Source organism: Vicugna pacos, chromosome 17 (assembly GCF_048564905.1).
Source record: "Vicugna pacos chromosome 17, VicPac4, whole genome shotgun sequence".
Classification (NCBI taxonomy): domain Eukaryota; kingdom Metazoa; phylum Chordata; class Mammalia; order Artiodactyla; family Camelidae; genus Vicugna; species Vicugna pacos.
The window spans coordinates 2,768,810-2,792,241 of NC_133003.1; the positions used below are offsets into that span (position 1 = coordinate 2,768,810).

A 23,432-nucleotide genomic window follows, 5' to 3' on the forward strand; every position below is an offset into this window, starting at 1 on the left:
TTCCTCTCTTTAAATACTGAAGACACAAGCCCCGGCCATTCAAAAGGCATCATTTTATCACATGTAATCCTTCCCAGAAAAGTGACTACATTATGCGCCTTCTAATCAAAACCACCGCAACAACAAGACGACATATTCGGTTCTGGGCAGTGAAGGGTCCAGGAGGGAGGAAGCGAGGATGCTCTCATGGTCTGGATGTTCTAGGAGGCAAACGTGGTCCCCACCAGGCGACTTGCCGAGGACTCTCTTCCAAGGATGCTGTCTTAGGTCCTACACAACCAAGTTCCCAACTGCCGTGCCCCAATCTTGCATTCGCCTTATTTGTAACGTGGACCCATTCTTGTTGCTCTAATCAAACGCCATCTCCACCAGGCTTTACTCAGAGGAGTGACATCTATTTCATAATGATTTAAAGCACATCCCTGTGTCCCTGGCTGCAATGACTGCATTGCAAAGCAAATACCTTTTCCCTTTAGATTATTAAGTTAGTCTTCTGGGCTTTGTCCATTTGGGTTGATTCTAAGAACAGAAAACCAAACGTGTAGGTATCATTCGCTTTAGAACCAACAAGAGTGACACATGAGGACTGGGTAACATTCACCCCTTCCAAGTGGAGGTGCCTCAGGCACCCACGCCTACTGACACGTACCTTCTTTCTAGCTTCTTAACTCACCCTTGCTCATGCTGCAGAAATACATCCTATTATATAAACTTCCTACATTTTTATGCATCCAAAAATATCTTTATTTTGTCATCAGACTTGATTGGTAAGGTGGCTGAGAACAGAATTCTAGCCCCAAACACCTCGCCCCGCCCTCCCCGCGTCACAAAGACCCCGCCCCCTTGCCCTCCACCGTCCAATCCGGAGAGCGCGCTAGTTCTGCCACGTGGGTAAAGATTTACTTCTAGAAGCTTTTAGGATATTTCCTTTATCCTCGGAGTACGGGAATTCCCTTAGGATACATTAACTCTGTTATCATGACTTTGGTGAGAGCAACATACAGGAAGTCCGAGGAACGGTGCAAAATCAGCTACGGCCACGGGGATGCTTTAAACGATGTTATGAACTTCGGTCTTTCTCTTCCCTCTTCTCAGAGCTGGTCTTCTCTGTGTGTTGGATTTTCTCAGGTTGACGATGGCCTTAAAAGCGGCCCCTTTTGGTTCAGGGTCACTGGATCTGCACGCACTGGAGACCTTGGAAAGGGGAGATACAGGTATCTCGCACCTGTGGCTCCCCTAAGAAGCAGCAATGGGCCAGCTCGGTATACGGGAGAGGAGCTCCCTGTTACCGAAAGGAAAGGAGCTGAACAGACAACAGCAGTCCACCGGGCTGGCACGGTTTTTTTCCCCTTCGTTCTATTTGGCACCTACTGGAACCTTTCCATCAAAAGATCTGTATTTCTCCTGCTAAAGAAAATTTTCATCTATTATTTGTCAGCTATGCCCTCGCTTCTTTTTATTCTTTCTGGAACTCCCATTGGCATCGTGTTGGATGCCTAGCCCTCTACCTCCTGTCTTAGCTCTGGTTCCCAATTTTCCAACTCTGTCTTCTTTACTGGTCAGAGTGGGAGATTCCTGGGCTCTAGTCCCAAGCACCAGCATGGGTTCAGCTCCATTACCTAAGCATGACTTTTTTCCTTAATTGACATATAGTCAGTTACAATGTGTCAGTTTCTGGTGTGCAGCATCATATTTCAGTCATACATACATACATAGATTCCTTTTCATATTCTTTTTCATTACAGGTTACTACAAGCTATTGAATATAGTTCCTTGTGCTATACAGTGTAAACTCGTTGTTTATCTATCTTATATATAGTAGCTAGTATTTGCAAATCTCACACTCCCAATTTATCCCTTCCCACCTGCTTTCCCCTCAGCAAGTAAGCCAGAGAGAGAAAGAAAAATACCACATGATAACACTTGTATGTGGAATCCAAAAGAAAAGAAAAAAGAAGATACAAAGGAACTTATCTACAAAACAGAAACAGACTCCCAGACATAGTAACCACGACTTTTTTTTTTTTTTTAGTATCAGCCATCTATCTTTTTGATTTTCAGAAACACCTGCCTGTTTTATGGAGGAAAACTCTATTTCACTCTGGGAACACTCATTTGAACTTTTTTCCATTATTTGAATGATTTCTATTTAATTTAGATGAGTTCTGTTCATCTTGGTCCCTTTCTGCTTTTTCTCCTGGTTTTCGTCAAGCATCTGCTAAACCTCGTTTGTCCATTCCTATTCTGGATGTTTGGTTTAGGAGAGGCAGCGTGGCTTTACTTTAAGGCTGTGTGAGTTTGTTACCCAGGCATCAGTGCCTTGAGAAAAAGGCTGAGAGCAAGCTCCAGGCGGACCGGGGAGGAGGGAGGGTGTCCGCAGGCATGTGTCCTACCACAGGGACAGAATCACCTGTTACACTTCCTTCCCGGGCACCTGCCTTCTCTTTGTTTTCCTTATCGTGTTTACCATGGAAATCAGGATGCCCTACACACACCTCCCACCTCACTCAGAGACTCCCAGAGTCTCACTGGGATCTGTCCCAAGATGAATCACTTTCTTTAAGAAAGTCCTTTTGCCTTAGCTCAAAGGCAAAGCTGCTCTGATGCTCCAGGGCTGGGCTGTTAGAAGCCCCGTCTAAAACTATGACAATGAAAATATGTATGTACATGAGAGACTGGGACATTGTGCACACCAGAAATTGACACATTGTAACTGACTATACTTCAATTAAAAAAAAAGAAGAAGAAACCCTGTCTATACAGTGAACAACCTGGTGGTTGCTCGGTGACCTGCCCTGGCCCCTGTGTTGACTCCAGGCTGGGAGCTCTGGACTGGGGTTTCTACGTGAGCTCTCTCCATCAGTGCAATGCCATCTGTTCATTACCTTCCACATCTTCTGCAAAAGTCCTGGCCACCAACAGTACCTTTACTTGTTCTCATTATAATTTAATTCTTTTTAAAAAATTTTTTCTGTCATTTTAATGGAAGGGAGAAGAGTTAGACACATATCATCAGACTACCATTTTCAGCCAGAAGCCTCTGGATACCAGTTAAATCCTGTTGGATCGATAAAAATGAAAATGACTGGTAATGTTGAGAGACAGCAAATGTGTGAGAAACAGGCACTCTGCCCTTAGAGAAAAGGAGGCTGGAGCAGCCTTCTTGGAGGGGATCTGACAGGCCCTATCACCATATTAAATGTCCACCAGCCATGGCTCTGTGATCTCACGTTGACAATCTAGTTTACAGGAACACTACCATGACTATTAAAGATATATGGTGTAATTACGGTTACCAAAGCACTCGACCCAAAAGCAAATGAAGAGATGAAGGCGTAAACTGGGCAACGGTTCAACAAATGACTGCACAGCCATCGACGGGTAAAGAATGAGGCAAACTTGTCTGTGATGACTTTGAAAATGCCCAAGATCTACAACCAACAAAAGCAAGTTGCACAAAAAAAAAAATCCAAATATTTTTTGATGACACTATTTTTAAATAAAACCAGTGTGCATATTAATGATGTGCCTTGCACATCCTGATATAAAATGCTTCTAATACACTTCCTTTGCCTGTTCCTACTTCTTTTATTTTTAATGTGCAATCTCTGCATAAAACAGACATAGTTCATGGCTACTGTCAATTAAAATCAAGCAGCAACAATGCATGAAATGCAAGTTTTCTCTTTAAAAAAAAAGTACTTGATACAATACACGGACCAAAAAGTATTGTACATCATAAGTAAAATGTTAGTATTTGAGAACATTTTATTCCCTATAATTTGCATAGCCACACCTCCCAAATTTTAGGGTATCCAGATTCTATAGCTAATGTCAGAATCCTTGATCAAGTTAATTTATCTCCAGAAAATGAATCCCAAAGCTCTGCAAACTTAAAAAAAAAAGAATCCTTCATGTTAAAATCTGAATTCATCTTCATTCAGGCAAAAAGTTTTCACCAAATAATGTCTGGATGACAATCTGCTGATTTCACCAAGAATCAGTTTCTAGTTGTACATCACGTGTCCAAAGGCACTGTGTAATCTTCTGTTTCTCCACAAGCTCTTTTCTCCTTCCTTGAATGTTTCAGAGTGAAAAAAAGTAGCAGAGCCAGGACTAGAATTTGTTAGGTGAAAATGCAAAGTTTTTCAGAGAAACAATCACATTTAGACTTGTTTTATAATTTCAAGTGCGGCATCTGAATACACTCAGAGCATCTAAAGGCCCGTAAGCAAGTTTTACCAATAAGCCCAAAGTCATTCTCCATCTCTGTTATCTTGTTTTTGATTTACAGCATTTCTTTTTCATGTAGCCAAGAGTCGGGGCAGCTCAGATGCCTGCTGCCAGGGAAACAGACCCCTAAAATATGGTGGATGCACATCTGAAATGTCACGCAGCTGTTAGAAGCAAACAGCTGTACACAGAACACAGGTAGATGTTAAGACATGGTTTGGGCAGTATGGAGGTTCCTTAACAATTGAAAAAGAGACCTACCATATGATCCAGCAATCCCAAAGGAGATATCGGAATATTTTTTTCTTTTTAAAAAAACAGAAGTGACGCATGCTAGTTGTAACAAATTTAAAGAATACAAAAGAGAAAATAAAGATTATAGCCCAAACCAAACAACAATAATTTAAAAAAAACTTTCCATTCCCAATCTAATACCTTAATTTCCAATAATTAGCACTGATAACCCTTTGAAGTGCACTGGAATATATCCTTTCAGATCTTTCTGTCTCTGTCTCTTTCCCCTTTTGTGTGAGTGGTGTGTATATTCACACACAGACATACATAAGCACATATCATATGTATAATATATAGATGTAGTTTAAAAGATTTTTCTAATAATAACAAATGTGATCAGGTTAATAATACTGCTCTATAACTTGCCTCTTAAAAATACATCCTGGGCCAATAGGCATGTGAAAAAATGCTCAATATTGCTAATTATCAGAGAAATGTAATCAAAACTACAATGAAGTATCACCTCACACTAGTCAGAATAGCCATCATTCAAAAATCCACAAATGACAAATGCTGGAGAGGCTGTGGAGAAAAGGGAGCCCCCCTTCACTGCTGGTGGGAATGTAGTTTGGTGCAGCCATTACGGAAGCTAGTATGGAGATTCCTCAAAAAACTGAAAATAGACTTACCCTATTAACCAGCAATCCTACTTCTGGGCATGTATCTGGAGGGAACTCTAATTTGAAAAGACACATGCACCCAATGTTCACAGCAGCACTGTTTACAATAGCCAAGACATGGAACAACCTAAATGTCCATCAACAGATGACCAGATAAAGAAGTTGTAGTATATTTATGCAATGAAATACTACTCTGAAATAAAAAAGAATAAAATAATGCCATTTGCAGCAACATGGATGGACCTAGAGATCATCATTCTAAGTGAAGTAAGCCAGAAAGAGAAAAGAAAAATACTGTATGATATCACTTATATGTGGAATCTAAACAAAAAAAGAGAAAAAAGGACACTACAAACTCATCTACAAAACAGAAACAGACTTGCAGACTTAGTAAACAATATGGTTACTGGGGAAAGGGGGTGGGAAGGGATAAATTTGAGGGTTTGAGATTTACAAATGCTAGCCACTGTATATAAAAATAGACTTTAAAAAAGTTTCTTTTGTATAGCACAGGGAACTATGTTCAATATCTTGTAATAACCCTTAATGGAAAAAAATTAAAATGAATATATGTACATATATGCATGACTGGGACATTGTCCTGTACACCAAAGATTCACATTGTAATTGACTGTACTTCAATAAAAATAAAATAAAATCACACCAGATTATAAAATAGAATAAAATAGCTAGGTATAAACTTAACCAAGGATGTGAAAGACCTATATGCTAAAAACCATAAAGCACTGATAAAGGTAATGCAAGATGATACAAAGAAACGGAAAGATATCCTATGTTCTTAGATTGGAAAAATTAATATTGTCTAAGGGCTGTACTACCCAAAGCATTCTACATATTTACTGTGATCCCTACTGAAATACTCAGAACGTATTTCATGGAACTAGAACAAATAAACCTAAAATATATGTGGAATCACAAAAGATCCAGAATTATCAATGCAATCCTGAGGAAAAAGAAGAAAGCTGGATTCATAATCTTTCTAGACTCCAGACAATACTACAAAACTTCAGTAATCAAAACAGCCTGGAATTAGCACAAAAACAGACATATAGCTCAATGGAACAGAATAGAGAGCCCATAAATAAATCCACAATTGAGAAAAGAGTGGTGCTGGGAAAACTGGACAGCTACATGTAAAAGAATGAAATCAGAACAGTCCCCCAGACCATGCATAAAAATAAACTCAAAGTGACTTAAGACATAAATATAAGACATGATACCAAAAAAATTCCTAGGAGAGAACATAGGCAGAATACTCTTTGACATAAATTGTAGCAATATCTTTTTGGATCTGTCTTCTAAGGCAAAACAAAGAAAAGTAAAAATAAACAAGGAACATAATCAAACTTAAACACTTTTGTCCAGCAAAGGAAACCACAGACAGGCAAAATGAAAAGAGAGCCTATGAAATGGGAGAAAATATTTGCAAATGATATGACCAACAATGGGTTAATATCCAAAATATCCAAAAAGCTCGTAATACTCAGCATTTTTTAAAAAGCACAAACAACCCAATTAAAAACAGGGAGAGACCAGAATAGACATTTTTCCTAAGGAGATATTCAGATGGCCAACAGGCACATGAACAGATGCTCAACACTGTTAATCATCAGACAAATGCAAGTCAAAACCACCATGAGATATAACCTCGCACCTATCAGAATGGCCATTATCAAAAAGTCTACAAATAACAAATGTTGGACAGGATGTGGAGAAAAGGGAGACTTCATCAATGTTTATAGGAATGTGAGCTGGTGCAGCCCCTATGGGAAACAGTATGGAGGTTCCTCAAAAAGCTAAAAATAGAACTACCATGTGATACAACAGTTCCATTCTTGGGTATGTATCCAGAAAAAAAAAAAACATTGAAAAGATACATGCATCCCAATGTTGAAAGGAACACTATTTACAATAGCCAAGCAATCCATCAACAGATGAATGGATAAAGAAGATATGGGGTGTGTGTGGGGTGTGTGTGTGTGTGTGTGTGTGTGTGTATTCACATATATGAATATTATTCAGCCATAAAAAAGAATGAAATTGTGCCACTTGCAGTAACATGCATGGATGTGGAAAATATTATGCTTAATGAAATAAGTCAGATACAGAGGGACAAATACTGTATGCTATCCTTTTATGTGGGATCTAAAATATAATATAAACATTTATGTAAAACAGAAACAGACTCACACACATGGAAAACATACTAGTGGTTACCAAAGGGGAAAAGGAAGGGGGAGAGGTAAATTAAGGGAATGGAATTAAGAGATACAAACCTCTATGTATAAAATAAACAATAAGGACATATTGTATAGCACAGGGAATTACAGATATTATCTTGCAATAACTTGAGAAGTACTACAAACTACAAAAATACTGAGTCACTATGCCATACAGCTGAAACAAACACAATATTGTAAATCAAGTGTACTTCAGTTAAAAAGATACTTTGTTTAAGAAAAAATGTGCTACTGGGTATGTGTGAAATAGACCTCTCTGGCTAGGCTGAGTTGCTTTCAACTTTGCTGCCCCTTCATAGAATTCTAAGTTACTCTTTAAGAAACTTCAGGAAATCTTTAAAAATAACTATCACATATTCATTTATTCATTCATTCAAAAATATTTAGTAAGCGCCCACTGTGTTTAGGCAGTGTGCTAGACACTGGAGATGGGGTGCTGAAAAGAAATAGTTTCTATAATCTTGGAAGTTACAAGATTGCACAGGTCGAGCAGAAAAACTGTTCATATCTCTGGGAATTATATCACAGATCACAAGAAAACAGTAATCTGTAATTTCAAAATAGATCAAACTCTTAATCAGAAAGGACAACTTTTAACTATAAAGTTGTTTGGTCCACAAGGGTGGACAAAAGATGGAAATTATGCATAGCCTGAGGACAGTCTGCCTCTAGACTGGACCAGATTGAATGTGTATGTCCAATGTAACATTACGGATGTAGAGGGTAGTTTCCATGACAACGCAAGCTAGAAAAGATAGAAATGGCTTAACACAAAGAAGACATTCCAGAAACGTTTTATGGTGAAAAAGCTTATCATAATGAAGCTTGTGTCCTCTGAAAGTTTTGAAATGGGCATTGACCAACAGCACTTCAGACTGATAAAACAGAATTTCAGAGAAATGGATGGTTAAAAAAATTCTGAAAGGTCATCACTTCCAACTCTCTTCAGGCCTGGTGTGACTTTATTCAGAATTCATAAGCCACACCAGAAACTGAAGCCCTGACTATGAGTGTTAGCCTACGACTCCCACCCCAGACCACTCCATGTAAGGTGGCAATTGGAGGTACTAGCTTTGTAATGTTTATAACCAAGTTTGCAATGATTGTTTCAATGGGAGGTAGATTATCTGGATAATTTTCTTGTCAGGGGAGTCTTGGTCATGAAGGAGATGGAATCTAGAACTTGATACCTCATAAATTCTTTCAAATATCTCTCCGAACCAAGGAAATATTTTCACATGCATTGTGAGTGCAGCACATCATTTAATTCAATCTTGTAAAGCAGTCAACACACTAACACTGATAAAAAGAAGTGACATTTAACCTTATGAAATGAGAGACGTGGCTTACACATTAAGATGATGCAACCGCACCATCTGAGCTAACTAGTGTTTTAGAGCAGGAGTCTCTTTCAGGTGGTGATGCCCATATACACATCCCGTGTGAAGAAGTGACACTATGGAGAGTTGCCTTCTCCGGCTCAGTAAGGGCCTCTTATCCATCTAAAATGTTAATGGAGCTGGTACCACTACAGGAAGGGGTATGGCACTCCTGTGGCTCTCCACCTGTCCTCCACTGACAGCTAGAAACTAATAAGCAATAAGCCAGGGAATTTTAGAACTGTCACAGAAAAGGAATACAACGGTCTGACTGACAGTAAATTGTTGTTGTAAAACTGCTTGATTGTGACATTGGCAGATAAGCCAGGTCAATTCTGGCAAGTATTTACTCAACTTAAACGAAACTAGATCTGGGTTATGAAAAAGGAGTTGAGGGGAGAGAACAGCAGCAATTCAAATTAAGCAAGGCTTCTGCTACCGAGAAACCAGATCCCAAGGTCCTGAGGTTACACAAGGACTTTCGAGTCACATGTATGATACTGGATGGACACAAACGTTCACAGTCATCTTTATACACAAAGCCTGGAGTCAGGCACTCACCCTTGAATACAGTTATGCATACCCTGATTTGCCAAAGAAGCTGTGAACTGCAGGCATCTCTGATACCTCAACTATTCCATGTCTCAAACCAGCCTGCCCGTGCTACACTGTTGCCTTGGCAACAGGATGCAAACATGCATGGAAAAATCTTATTGCCTGAGCAACAGGATCTTTAAAAAGGTCTTAATCTGTGACTATGGCAAAGGCTGTAGGTTTAAGCCAGTAGGTAAGGTTTTAGTCATATTACAGAGAGAGACACAGAATTTACACTAAGATAACAGTCATTTATCCATTAAATGACAAGTATTTGTGACCTGGGGAATGCAAAGATGGGCCAGCCATAGTCTGGTTTCTGCCAGCACATGGTAATAAACACTAATTGATGAATCAACTGATGTTCTTAAGAGGATCATAATATAGTGACCAAAGCTTACTGGGACTTGAGTGCATGTATTAAAGAGGCTGCAGCCTCTGTGTGTATTACCAAATTTTACTCTGTAGGATAATTTCTTGTAAATTGAAATAAAGTGCTATGATACACTGAATTAGAACTATCAACACATATATCAACTAAGTGAGACTATAAAACCCAGACAGAAACTGATAAAGACCAAGCCCATTTGTAATTTTCCCCCAGCAAACTGAGGCAGGAAATTTTACACCATTTAGATCATTGAAAATGATTAAAGTTGTAAATTTCAAAGACCGTCCTAATTGTTGAACTTTTAAGCACTTTTTTCATGACACAGACATCAACTCAGCTTTTGGTTAACTCTGTCTATATGCAAATAAAAAATCAAGTAAACATTAACAATAAGGATATTTATTCCACATAATTATTGTAAAATAGATAATATTTTGTGCTCATTAAGACTTTGACCATGAAAAGTCAATTCCATTTTCCTTCTTAACTTCTTCCAATTTTGGAGATGTACATATCAAAATAAGAGATGATTTCCACAAATACTATAATTAACTTCAACATGTGAGTTCAAATCTCTCAAACTGGGAATGTAAAAATGCTACAACCACTTTAGAAAATACTTTGAGTTTCTTAAAAAGTTAAGCATACACCTACATACGACCCAGCCATTTCACTTATAGGTACTTACCCCAAAGGAAAAAAGTGTATGTCCATACAAACACAAACGTTCATAGCAGCTTTATGTGTAATAGCCAAATACTGGAACTCAAATGTCCATTAACAGATGAACTGATAAACAACCCACAGTATATCCACACAATGGACTAATACCTAACAGTGAAAAGGAATGAACTGTTGATACACAAAACAACACAGACAGATTTTGAAATAATCACCCTGACTGCAATATGTCCAGACAAATGACAGTATGTACTATATAATTCCATGTATATTAAATTATAAATCACAAACCAATCCACAGTGCAGCAAGCAGACCAGTGATTGCCTGGGGTGGGGGGTGAGCAGCAGGAGCAAAGGGGACAAATGGGCACCAGGACACAGTTGGATGGATATGTTTACTATCTTAATCGTGATTTCACAGGATGTACATACTCAGAACATCTATTTTCACACTTTAAATAAGCGCAGTTTATTCTGTTTGAATTTTACCTCTTTGAAGCTGTTGAAACAAAGTAATTTCTCCCATTCTCATTCAAAAAATTTATTCAAAAAGACCATCACAAGATCTGCGTGCATTCATTAAAAGCAATATTATGAGAAGCATACCATTAAGTTAATTTTCATCTGCCTTTTGTTACTTAATGGATGGAACTTAAATGTAAGGGAGATGAAGTTATCTTACAGTTCTGTATCTTCAGGAGTGCTAACCAGTTAGCCCTCGAGAGAGTATGAGTGACTGTAGTTAAATCAGCTACTTGGTGACAACTCAAATTGTTAAAAATCTGTAGGAGTATCCCAAGGGACACTATTTACAACTCTGCAATCACATGTGAAGAATAAAGATGTAAAATCAAATCTCTGTTCTCGCAAACCAAAGGCATAACTAAAAGCAAATTATCCTGAGTGAATACTGAATGACCTGTTTATTGTCAGGAAAAGTGGGTGACCTGGAAGTTCTCCACAGGCTACACATATACTATTAGAAAAGCTACACTGACATCTCCAGGTCTGGGAATGGCTGCTACACGACATCCTGGTACAGGAGACTTAGTACCTGAATCCCTGGGCATGGAGATTGGAGACTCTGCTTTGAATGAGTGAAAGGCTGCAATTCCAGAGCCAAGGAATGCAGCACTTGCCACTGATTCGATACCTCAGCTTTGCGTATGGCTTCCAGTACTTTTGGAGATTTAGGGACGAAGAGTTGAGATCTGGGAGGAGGCTGGCAAGAAAAGGAGCCCAAAGAAATCATTTTCTGGTTTCAAGTGACTTCTGCTAAATAGTTCATAGAAGGAATATGGACTTCTAAGAGCTGGAGCCTCTTTCCGGGCATTGCCATTAATTATATTCCTGAAAAAATTTTACCAACTGACAATGTCTTGGATCGCATCAACAGGGTGCCTTCCAGTTCAATATCAATTTTTCTTTCATCAGCCTTGAGAATCCAGTACTTCCCGGAGGAGGCAGGAGTTCCCCTTCCTAGTTCCATCTGCTAAAGTTGTATCCATTTGCCTGGTCCATTTGCTCAAGAGAGTCTATCTCAAGTGGCTAGGGAGGTGCCTTGGTTCTTTAGCAGGCAATTGGCTTAAATCTAGCTCCTGGTATCTGAGATGACCGAAGCTGAGCGTATATGCTTACACTTTCTCTCTGTACTGTTCAGCCTGAATCAAGACTGAATTCTAAATCCTGGAAGTTGTGCCCAGATCAATTGTGCTCCTCTCTGTGGCTTCTTCGCATTGGGACCAACTCCCTTGTCCTAGGGGCCAATGAGGCTCCTCTTGGGTCTCATCATAACTCATTTCCCACTGAATATGTGGCACAAAATAGCCAAAAGTATCCACAGGCTTTATTTTCCATTTATCTTTATTATATTTTGTAGCTCTGCCATATTCTTTCGGATTCTAACTTTTCACTTAGCTTTTAAATACAGTGCGGGAGGGGTTTACATTTCATACCAATAAACCAAGAAACCCAGGATAATTCTAAACAAATTAGGTTGCAAATAACTTCAGCCTTATTTAATGCCTTTTAAAGAATTATAAATGTATGTTGGAGTGGTCTCCTTTTAATTCATAGACGCTCTGGGGGTAACCTGGAAGGAAGTCAAAAAGTTACTCACTTTTTCTCCTCTTATTTGGTATGAATTGTAGGCTATCTCTTGCCATGTATTTTCTCATCAAGTCTGCCTGTGTCTCTCCTACACTGTGAGTTCCCTGAGAGGCGATAGCATGCCTTAAACCAGCCTGTGCTCCGTGATGGGTGTCACACTGGCCCACACACGGCGCAGCTTTAGCTCAGATTCTATTCACCGGTTCACATATGCACACGCCTTCTGACTCTTCAGCCTCAACAGTGGGGCCATTTCCCCCTGTTGACTTGGTCATTAACCCAAGTTAAAGCCCACTGTGTAGTGTCCCCATTTCAGTGAGCTTCAGATTACACTCCCGCTTTCTGTTAATTCTAGTTTATTCAATTTGCTAGAAATGTTTAGACAATGATGACCTTTTAAAGTCTATTTCAAACTCTAACATACATACTATATTTGTTTCTTTTGTTTTTGAAGGGTTGGAGTTCAACTGAACTGTTGCAAATAAGACAACTTTCCATGCATCCTTTCAGGTAAAAAGGACTAGAATTATTTGGCAATGCTAAGATTCCTAAATTCACCTGACTGAAAATTTCCAGCTTAATAAAAATTTCTCTTAACTGGGGAATGCACCCATATGTCATAAATTATTTTGTACTAAAATACTTGTTTTCTATCTTTTCTATGTACTTAAGCAACTTTGTATTACTGAGTAAAGTATCCAATAATACAGAAAAAAGTCTTTTGAAGATGTTCTAAAAAATATAAATAATCACAAAACTTAAAAGGGAATAGTTAGATTCCAAAGTGCACTTGTTAATTCTTTTAGGGGAGGACATGGAACCCTCCTCACGTGCAGACAGACCAGCTCACAGAAGTCTACTGAACTCACAACGTGGTCGAGGTACAGAAACTCTGGTGCCGGAGTTGAGGACACAGCTACTCCATGGTGCCGATCAGACCCCCAGCTCCATGGCCAAGCTCACATCTCCCACTCCTGTCCCCTTAAATGCTGGGCTGAGCCAGCAACAGCTCCCATGTTCCGGGCTCCTGTGTGTGGCATCCTTGTCTGCAGCAACTGGAAGCAGAGCTGCTGGGTCAGGGATAGGGACCCAGAGATGGGGGATCTTCTATCCCAGGCCCACGTCCCCACCATCATTTATTTTGGTTCCCTTGAGGGGTTGGACAGTTTCTCTCCCCACTGCTCTCTGTCTTTACCACTGCTTCTCCACACCTTGGCCCACTGAAGAACACTGTGGGCTCCTACGGGATTCCTTGATGACGTACCTGGTATATTTCACATTCTGATACATTTTTTGGATTTTGCTACTAGCAACACTGGAAAAGATTTAGGAAATAAAATGGCTCCACCCTAACCCTTCCTGACTTTCACTTGGAAAAGATAAAGTTATCAGTGAGGTGGTATCTTTGACTCAACAGAATTGATTTTCCACGTGCGCCTTCCTTTGCCGCCTAACTGAAGGCCTCGGGACTTTGCCAGGCAGGTTCTCCATCCTGAAGTTCATTTCCATGATGCTCTTCCCAGCACCCTCGAACCCAGCACTGATTGTGGCCCCATCTGGACTGCTCGGCACCCATGCAGCCCCCAGAGGGACCTGAAGGGACTTGGCCTTCCCCACAGCAGTGACAGGGCCTGATCCAAGCCAGGCCGACCTGACTCTCTTGCATTGGATCCTAAGAGAGGTGACAGAGAGACGGAACAAATGAGCTGGGAGCCCGTTCGGCCCAACATCACAGCCTTCACAATTCTTCCAGGAGTGCCTCCTCCACAGGCTTCTGGGGCCGACCTGGCTCCTGCCCCTTGGTAGGTTGATTCTGTGGGTTCCTAATTCTGTGAGCCCCCATGGCCTTCTAACGAAGCCCGTTACACAGGTCAGCCCGAGTCAGGGTCACCTGCTGCACCCACAAAGCCCCACTGGTAAAGCAGATCCACAGCCTCAGCCTTTTGTCACCAGCCCTCAGCCACTGCCTCGGCCAGCATCACCCATGGCTCAACGGCTGCGGGCTGTCACCACCACTGACACGGACCCGGCCTGCACTGGTGCCGCAGACCCGGAGCTGCGGGCAGCCCTTCCACCTGTCCCTGCTCAGTCTCCTGCCACCTCAGTACTGGCTCTTCCTAGTTGACCAAACTCCTGAGTCTAGATCATCCTCTCGGCAGCAGACCTGGAACTTCGCATAATAAATAGAAACCACCAAGCGTAATCGTCCTCTTCTTTGCCTCCTGAGCTGAGTGTTATCTTTGCCTCCCTTTCTTCAGACACAGATGAAGGGTTGTCCCTCCTGCCTTCCCAGGCCTGCTCTCCGGCTCCAGCTGCTCAGTTCCCCTCCGTCTTCAGTCTCCCCTCAGGCCACTCACCCACAGTCATCCTGATTCTAGAAGGCCTTTCCCATCAAACATTCGCCACCAGGTCACGGTCCAGCTCACACCTCACCTTCTCCAACTTGTTCCTCACCCCTGCCTCTGCAATTTACAAAAACCCCAGTCAGGCTTCTGCTCCCAACAACCTCACCTAAGGCCACTGAACTGCTCTTGTGAAGGTCACCAGGGACTTGCCAAAGGCCAGATCAGAGAGTTTCATTTTAGTCCTTAGCCCAAGAGACAACTGTGGCAGAAAGTGCTAAGTTGCTGCAAAATAAAAATCTTTTAGAACCGAATGCCCCAACTGTCCTCATTCTCCCTTGCAGCTAAATGTGTTCACGTGACTAAGTCCTGGTCTGTGACCAGAAGGGAAGAGAACGATATCTGGGTCACATCCCTTAAAGGAATGGCATTTCCCGACTTCCACATCCCACTGCCTGCCACCTGGGTTTTGGCTTTGACACGGTCCACCTCTAACACATCTGCCATAAGCGTGAGACCTACACCCTGGGGATGCGGAAAAACAAGACGTAAGGAGCCAGGGCCCCAGTGATCTCAGGAAGCACAACTGCCCTTCCTCCCTGAGCTCAGCGAGACTGACTGAGGGGCTGAGGATCACAGGGCCAGTTCAAACCCCAGGCCCCAGCTTAGTATCCCTCCCAGTATGCTTCATGGTAGAGTCAGCTCTGGGAGGGTGGGCTCCAACAGCCTCCAGGGCCGCACAACCATGGTAGCCTCTGCTATCGGGTATCAGTCTAGCCACCAAAACCTATGCTCGGCAGAGTCTAAAAGCAGAAACTGACAGGTATATGTAGAATAGATAAACAAGAGAAGATTATAGTGTACAGCACAGGGAAATATATACAAGATCTTGGAGTAGCTCATGGTGAAAAAGTACGTGACAATGAATATATGTATGTTCATGTATAACTGAAAATTGTGCGCTACACTGGAAATTGACACAACGTTGTAAACTGACTATAACTCAATAACATAAAGTTTTAACAAAAATTTAAAAAATAAAAATAAAAATATTTCCAGGAGTTCAGTGTGTATATACTTACCTTGTCTGGAATTGTCTTTCTCCTCCTGAAGCACTGAAACTTCTCTTTAAAGTGCCTGAAACAAGAAAATAAAAATAACTTCACATTTTCCTGCTGCAAATGTTTCATTTATTCGCTCCTTTGTTTGTTTAAAAAATCTCTAAGCAACTGTACCTACTGTGAAGACTGTCCTCCCTTAGGAAGGCATCAGCTGAAATATCCTGTTGCAAATTACTATTTACTTGACAGGTTTTTTAAGGGTCTATCCCTAAAGAAAAGGTACTAAACAAAGAAACTCCACTATTATCAGCTAACTTAGTACAATAAAGTATTTATGTCAGAATCATCCTAAATCCCTTGCCAAGCAGCGATAAGTAACCACATGCAAATTAAGTGTCCAGCTTTCCCTTCCTCACTTCCCCACTGACCCCTTGTCCTTGTTACTGGGGATGGACAACCCTGAGTTCATCTCAAAACAGTCAGTGATTAATTGTTTCCAGGTCTTGCTACATATGTTTAAATGCATGAGTATTCTTATTGCAAAATATTTATGTTTTCCCAGTTGGAAATCAAGATATTTCATTTAGCAGCCTGGAATTTATAAGGAAAACAGAACAGGGTGTTGGAAATCGTGACTGTCCCAGAAAACCCAGAACATCTATTCTCCATTTTGATGAACCAATTAATTTTGGAAAGGGATGAAGAATGAAACAAAATCCTTAGGCTTTTATTCTGATGCTCAGAGAGAACATCCTAAACCTTCTTTTACGAAATGTTCGCAGTATAGTCACTGATGAGACGGGATTATTTACACTTAATCAATTTCAGAGTACTTCTACTTATCCTCTTTAATATTCCATCAACTTACTCTTTAAAAGAATCATTCTTATCTCTCCATTAACTATGTTAGCTGGTCTTTTCTTTCAGTTTCAGATTTGTTGGGTGAGATTTGTTGAGTCAAATGAATCCTATCTTTCTATAAGGAACATTCTTTACACTTTATTTAAATGTATCTTGCCTATTTTCTTTACTGTTTCAATTTAAGAGTAAAGGTTCATTTTTACTGAATTTACCTAGCATATTCCTGTAATTCTACACAATTAAAACATTTATTTTACTTTAGAGTTTTAAGTATAATACATCCCTTTGCATTACTTTAAATAAAGTTGTATGAAACAGTCTACACCAAGATGAATTTCTTCTCCAGGTTTCTAACCTCCAATCAACAGACTCATAGAAGCTCACCTCCATTATTCCTTGGGTTGTTAAGTCTGTTTAGAAATAAGTTATCTCCACTCCCCAGTTAGAACCTGCATTTGCTGCAAGAAATAATGAAACTATTCATTTGACAGGAGGCAGTGGAAGACCACAGTGCTGTTGGCCTCTGGGCTTTGTCGGAGTGACAAACACACATGTCCTAATTAATGTGTACTGCACCTAGGAAGCAAACCACTCAGTTATATGTGTGGTGACAACTACCTGACTCCTGGGTACCAGTCCCAAACCACTACCTTCTGGAACCCTACAAACAGAAAAAGAAGCCTTACTGAATGTAGATTCCTTCAAAGGGCTTGAACTGGAGATGCTGGAGTTATCCAAAATGTCCAATTCATCATCGAGCTCTGAATATATATCTGCACATTAATAAAAAATAAAAAGTAAATGAACCTTGAAACAGAAGGGAGTCAAGGGTGCATTCATGCTGTAACCCTTTCACTAGAAATACCTTTGTCAATATTTTCCAGGTTGAAAGTATCATCTGACAAGATTCCGTCACAGGCCCTGTCTTTGTCCTTCCCACAGGGGACCTGGAAGTCCTCAGGGGGCAGGTCTGAGCTTTCTGAAAGCTCACTTTTCAGGCTGCCTGCTCCACTGCTGCTGCTACTCAAGCTTGCCTTCTCAAATGTTTCCTGAAAGAGAAATTCAGTTTTTAATACCCACTTCTTTCTTTCTTCTGTGGGACCTAAACCTCATTAGAATATATCTTAAAAGGACTAAAGTATCATTACAAATATTGCTGCTGAATTCACATCAGTGGGTCCACTGACACATATGCTATAAAGTTCATGGAGTCCATGATGACAAAAAAAGTGGGCTACCACATATGCTATAAAGTTCATGGAGTCCATGATGACAAAAAAAGTGGGCTACCACTGGACAAAAAAGAATGGGTGTGGCAAAGTGTTTAGTAGCAAAGGTCTGCGCTGTCTGGTGAAAGAAACTGTAGCACTAAGGAATAGATGTGCAGAACAATTCTGGAGGTAGTTGGCCAAGATGCAAGAGTAGAAAGGTGCTGAGCTCACCTCCTCCCTCAGGCATACAACAATGCCAAGCACTTACAGAGCGACTGGTGGTGAGAAAGACTGGAATCCAGAAGAAAATATGTTCTACAACTAAAGGTATAAAGAAGGGGCGGTTGGATCAGGGTGACAGACTAGAAGGATGTGGAACTCATCTCCACCCACAAATACATCAAAAAACACTTCTACTTGTGGAATACAGTGCTCACAGAATGCTTAACCCTGACAGAATATCTCATACAATCAAAACTTCTCCTATGAGACAGATCACCATGTAACTGGGTGGGACAAAAAAAAAAAAAAGAATCAGGATGGGACCTGTGCCCCTGGGAGGGAGCTATGGAAGAGGGAAGGTTCCCTCACCTTTGGAAGCCTATTCACCAGTCGGGAGACTAGCTGGGACAGAAGGGAACTTCAGAGGCTCGGAGGAGAGAGCAGTCCTTGATATGCAGCAGACAGAACAGGGGGCCCAGCACAGAGGATGTGTGCCATCTTGCTCATTCTCCAGCCTAAGACACATGTCCACTAGTGTGTGGTGGCTAGGTGCTGACCTGGGCTTCAGAGGAAAGACTCCAGGGAGAGAAGTGGGGTTGGCTGGGTGGAGACAGCCTGAAGGGGCTGGAGTGTGGTACAGGCCACAACTGACAGAGTATGAAAGGGAGCCTGCATCTGCCATAAAGAGCCCCACAGTTAACAAGTACACACAAAGGGAGGGGCAGGACACTGACTGCAGCAGAAAGAATGAAAAAAGATGAAGGCAATATAAGAGACCCATGGGAAAATATAAAGCATGCCAATCTATGCATGACAGAGGCCCGAGAAGGAGAAGAGAAAAGGGGGTCAAAACGTATTTGAAAGAATTATGACTGAAAACTTTCTGACACTTTAGAAGGAAACAGATATCCAGGTACAGGAAGTGGAGAATTTCTCAAGCAAGTTGAACCCAAAGAGAAATAAGGCATATTAAAATTTAAATGGCAAAAGTCAAAGCTAAAGAGATGATTCAAAGGCAGCAAGAGGAAAACAAAGAGTTAGCTACAAGGGATCCCCTCCTATAAGGCTATCAGCTGATTTCTCTACAGAAATGTTACAGGCCATAAGGGAGTGGCAAGGTACATCCAAAGTCCTGACAGAAAAACCTACAACCTAGGATACCATGCCCAGAAAGGTGAATATTTAGAATAGGGGAGACAGATAATTTCTCAGACACCTAAAATTTGAAATAGAACAATACTAAACCTATCCTAAAATAAATATTGGAAAGTCTTCTCTGAGTAGAAAAGAAGCAAGAATCTATAGAAAAGAAAACTGTAACTAGAAAAGCAAATGATAACTACCATGAACAGCAAAAAGATAAACATGAAGATGTAAAAGAGAACATCAAATCACAAAATGTGGATGAGGTGAATAATAAAATGCAGATTTTTTTCTTTTTTTTTTAATAACGTATTTGAGCTTACATGATGACCAGTCTAAACCAAGTATATATAGTAATGGGTTAACATATATGAAAAACATGGTAACCACAAACCAAAACCATATAATAGAGTCACAAAAACCCAAAAGAAGAGAACTCAAGTATAATATGAAAAACATCAAACCACAAAAGAATAAGAAACAAAGGAGAAATATAAAACCAACAGGAAAACATGGTTTAAAATGGCAATAAATACGTATCTATCAATAACCACTTTTAAGGTCAATGAACTAAATGTTCCAATCAAAAGGCAAAGGGTAGGAGATGGATAATAAAATAAGAGCCTACAATATGCTGCTCTTATATACTTCAATACAAAAAATATATAAAATATACTGCTTACAAGACACTCAGTTTAGGGTGAAAGTCAACAGATTGAAAATGAGGGGATGGAAAAAGATAAGTCATGTAAATGGAAATGAAAAGAAAGCAGGGGTAGCAATGCTTGTATCAAACATAACAGACTTTAAAACAAAGGGTATAAAGAAAGATAAGGATGGACACTAGCTAATGATAAAGGAACAACAAGATGAGGATATTACACTCATTAACATATATGCACCCAATATAGGAGAAGCTATATATATAAAGCAAATACTAACAGACATAAAGGGAGAAACTGAGGTGAATACAGTAATAGTAGGAGACTTTAGTACCCCACCAACATCACTGGACAGATCTTCCAGACAGAAAACCAATAACACAATGGAATACTAAATGACACAACAGATCATTTAGACTAATTGATATTTACAGGATATTACATTTGAAAAAGAAAAAGCCAGAACACACATGCTTTTCAAGTGCACATGGAACATTCTTTAGACTAGAACAAACACTAGGTCACAAAACAAGCCTCAACAAATTTAAGAGGACAGAAATTACATCAAGTATCTTTTCTGATCACAACTACATGAGATTAGAAAACAACTAGAGTGAGAAAAAAAACAGTTGCCTGGACTAAACAACATGCTACTAAAAAACAAATGGGTCAACAACAAAATCAAAGAGGAAATTTAAAAATCCCTTAAAACAAATGACAACGAAAACACAACCACATAAGATCTATGAGATGCAGCAAAAGCAGCCCTAAGAGGGAAGTTAACAGTGATACAAGCCTTCCTTAAAAAACCAGAAAAAAATCAAATAACCAACCTAACCTACCACCTAAAACAATTACAAAAAGAAGAACAAATAAAACCTAAAGCTAGTAAAAGGAAAGAAATAATAAAGATCAGAGAGGAAATAAATAAAATAGAAAATAAAAAAAATCAATCAAATCAAGAGCTGGTTTTTTTAAAGACTAAACAAAATAAAAAACCTCTGGCCATGTTCACCAAGAAGAAAAGAGAAAGAGAAATCAAAAAACAAATTAAGAAATGAAAGGGGAAAATCCTCAACAAATATTAGCAAACAGAATCCAAAAACACACAAAAAAATTATACATCATTATGAAGTTGGGTTCATCTCAGAGATACAAGGATGGTTCAACATATGCAAATCAATCAATGTGATACACCACATCAACAAAAGATAGGACAAAAATCACACGATCATCTCAATAGACGCAGAAAAAGCATTTGATAAAATTCAACATCCATTTATGATAAAAACTCTTATCAAAGTGGGTATAGAGGGAACGTATCTCAACATAATAAAACCTATTTATTAAAAACCTATAGCAAGCATAATACTCAAAGGTGAAAAGCTGAAAGACTTCCCACTAAAATCTGGAAAGGGACAAGGATGCCCATTCTCATCACTTATATTCAATATAGTACTAGAGTCCTAGCCATAGCAATTAGACAAGAAAAAGAAATAAAAGGGATCCAAATTAGAAGAGAAGAGGTAAAACTGTCATTACATGCAGATGACATGATACTATATATATAAAAAACCCTAAAGGCTCCACACAGAAACTACTAGAGCTGATAAAGTATTCAGCAAGTTAGAAGGAAGCAACATCAACATAGAGAAATCAGCTATATCTCTTTACACTAACAAAGAAATAGCAGGAACAGAAAGTAAAGTAACAATCCCTTTTAAAAGTACATCCCCAAAAATAAATACTTAGGAATAAACCTGGCCAAGGAAGTGAAAGATTTATACGTGGAGAACTACAAAACACTGACTAAGAAAATTAAAGATGACTTAAAGAAATGGAAAGACATCCCATGCTCTTGGATTGGAAGCATCAATATTGTTAAAATGGTCACACTGCCCAAGGCAATCTACAGATTTAATGCAATCCCTATCAAATTACCCAGGATACATTTCACAGAACTAGAACAAAGCATAATAAAATTTATATGGAACCATCAAAGACCTAGAATTGCCAAAGCATTACTGAAGAAAAAGAAAGAGGCTGGAGGAATAACTCTCCCAGACTTCAGACAATACTACAGAGCTACAGTCATCAAGACAGCATGGTATTGGTATAAAAACAGACATATAGACCAATGGAACAGAATAGAGAGCCCAGAAATGAGCCCACAAAATTTGGTCAACTAATCTTCGACAAAGGAGGCAAGAACATACAATGGAATAAAGACAGTCTCTTCAGCAAATGGTGTTGGGAAAACTGGACAGCAGCATGCACATCAAGAAATTAGAATACTCCCTCACACCATACACAAAAATAAACTCAAAATGGCTTAAAGACCTAAATATAAGACAAGATAATATAAACCTCTTAGAAGAAAATACAAGCAAAACATTATTGGACACAAATCTCAGCAATGTTCTCCTAGGGCCGTCAACTCAAGCAATAGAAATAAAGGCAAATATAAACAAATGGGACCTAATTAAATGTATAAGCTTTTGCACAGCGAAGGAAATCATAAGTGAAACAAAAAGACAACCTATGGAATGGGAGAAAATATTTGCAAAAGATGAGACTGACAAGGGCTTAATTTCCTGAATATATAAATAGCTCACGCATCTTAATAATAAAAAAGTGAACAACCCAGTCCAAAAATGGGCAGAAGACCTAAACAAACAATTTTCCAATGAAGACATACAAATGGCCAATAGGCAGATGAAAAATGCTCAATATTGCTAATTATCAGAGAAATGCAGAACAAAAGTACAATGATGTATCACCTCACACCAGTCAGAATGCCCATCATTCAAAAGTCCACAAATGATAAATGCTGGAGAGGCTGTGAGAAAGGGGAACCCTCCTACACTGCTGGTGGGAACACAGTTTGCTGCAACCACTGTGGAAATCAGTATGGAGATTCCTGAAAATACTAGGAATAGACTTACCATATGACCCAGGAATCACACTCCTGGGCTTGTATCCAGAGGGAAACTTAATTCAAAAAGGTTCATGGACTCCAATGTTCATAGAAGCACTATTTACAGTAGTCAAGACATGGAAACAACCTAAATGTCCATTGACAGAGGACTGGATAAAGAAGATGTGGTATATTTATACAATGGAATATTAATCAGCCATAAAAAATAATGAATATGCTATTTGCAGCAACATGGATGTTCCTGAAGGATGTCATTCTAAGTGAAGTAAGCCAGAAAGAGAACAGAAAATATCATATGATATCACTTATATGTGGAATCTAAAAAAAAAAAAGACAAACAAACCTATTTATAAAACAGAAACAGACTCACTGACAGAAAATAAACATAGTTACCAGGGAGTAAAGAGGGTAGAAAGGGGTAAATTGGGAG

The 23,432-nt window shown here is 39.6% G+C and overlaps 1 protein-coding gene across 1 annotated transcript in view; it reads right to left on the bottom strand.

Annotated features, from left to right (window-relative positions):
• LOC140686628 (serine/threonine-protein kinase Nek10-like) overlaps positions 1-23,432 on the bottom strand; it is a 56,125-nt gene that overhangs the window by 14,175 nt on the left and 18,518 nt on the right. The window contains exons 5-7 of the mRNA XM_072940834.1: positions 17,692-17,875; positions 17,513-17,599; positions 15,987-16,041 (exon numbers count right to left, since the gene is read on the bottom strand). Of these exons, the coding sequence (XP_072796935.1) occupies positions 15,987-16,041; positions 17,513-17,599; positions 17,692-17,875 (326 nt within the window). The remainder of the gene's footprint in view (positions 1-15,986; positions 16,042-17,512; positions 17,600-17,691; positions 17,876-23,432) is intronic.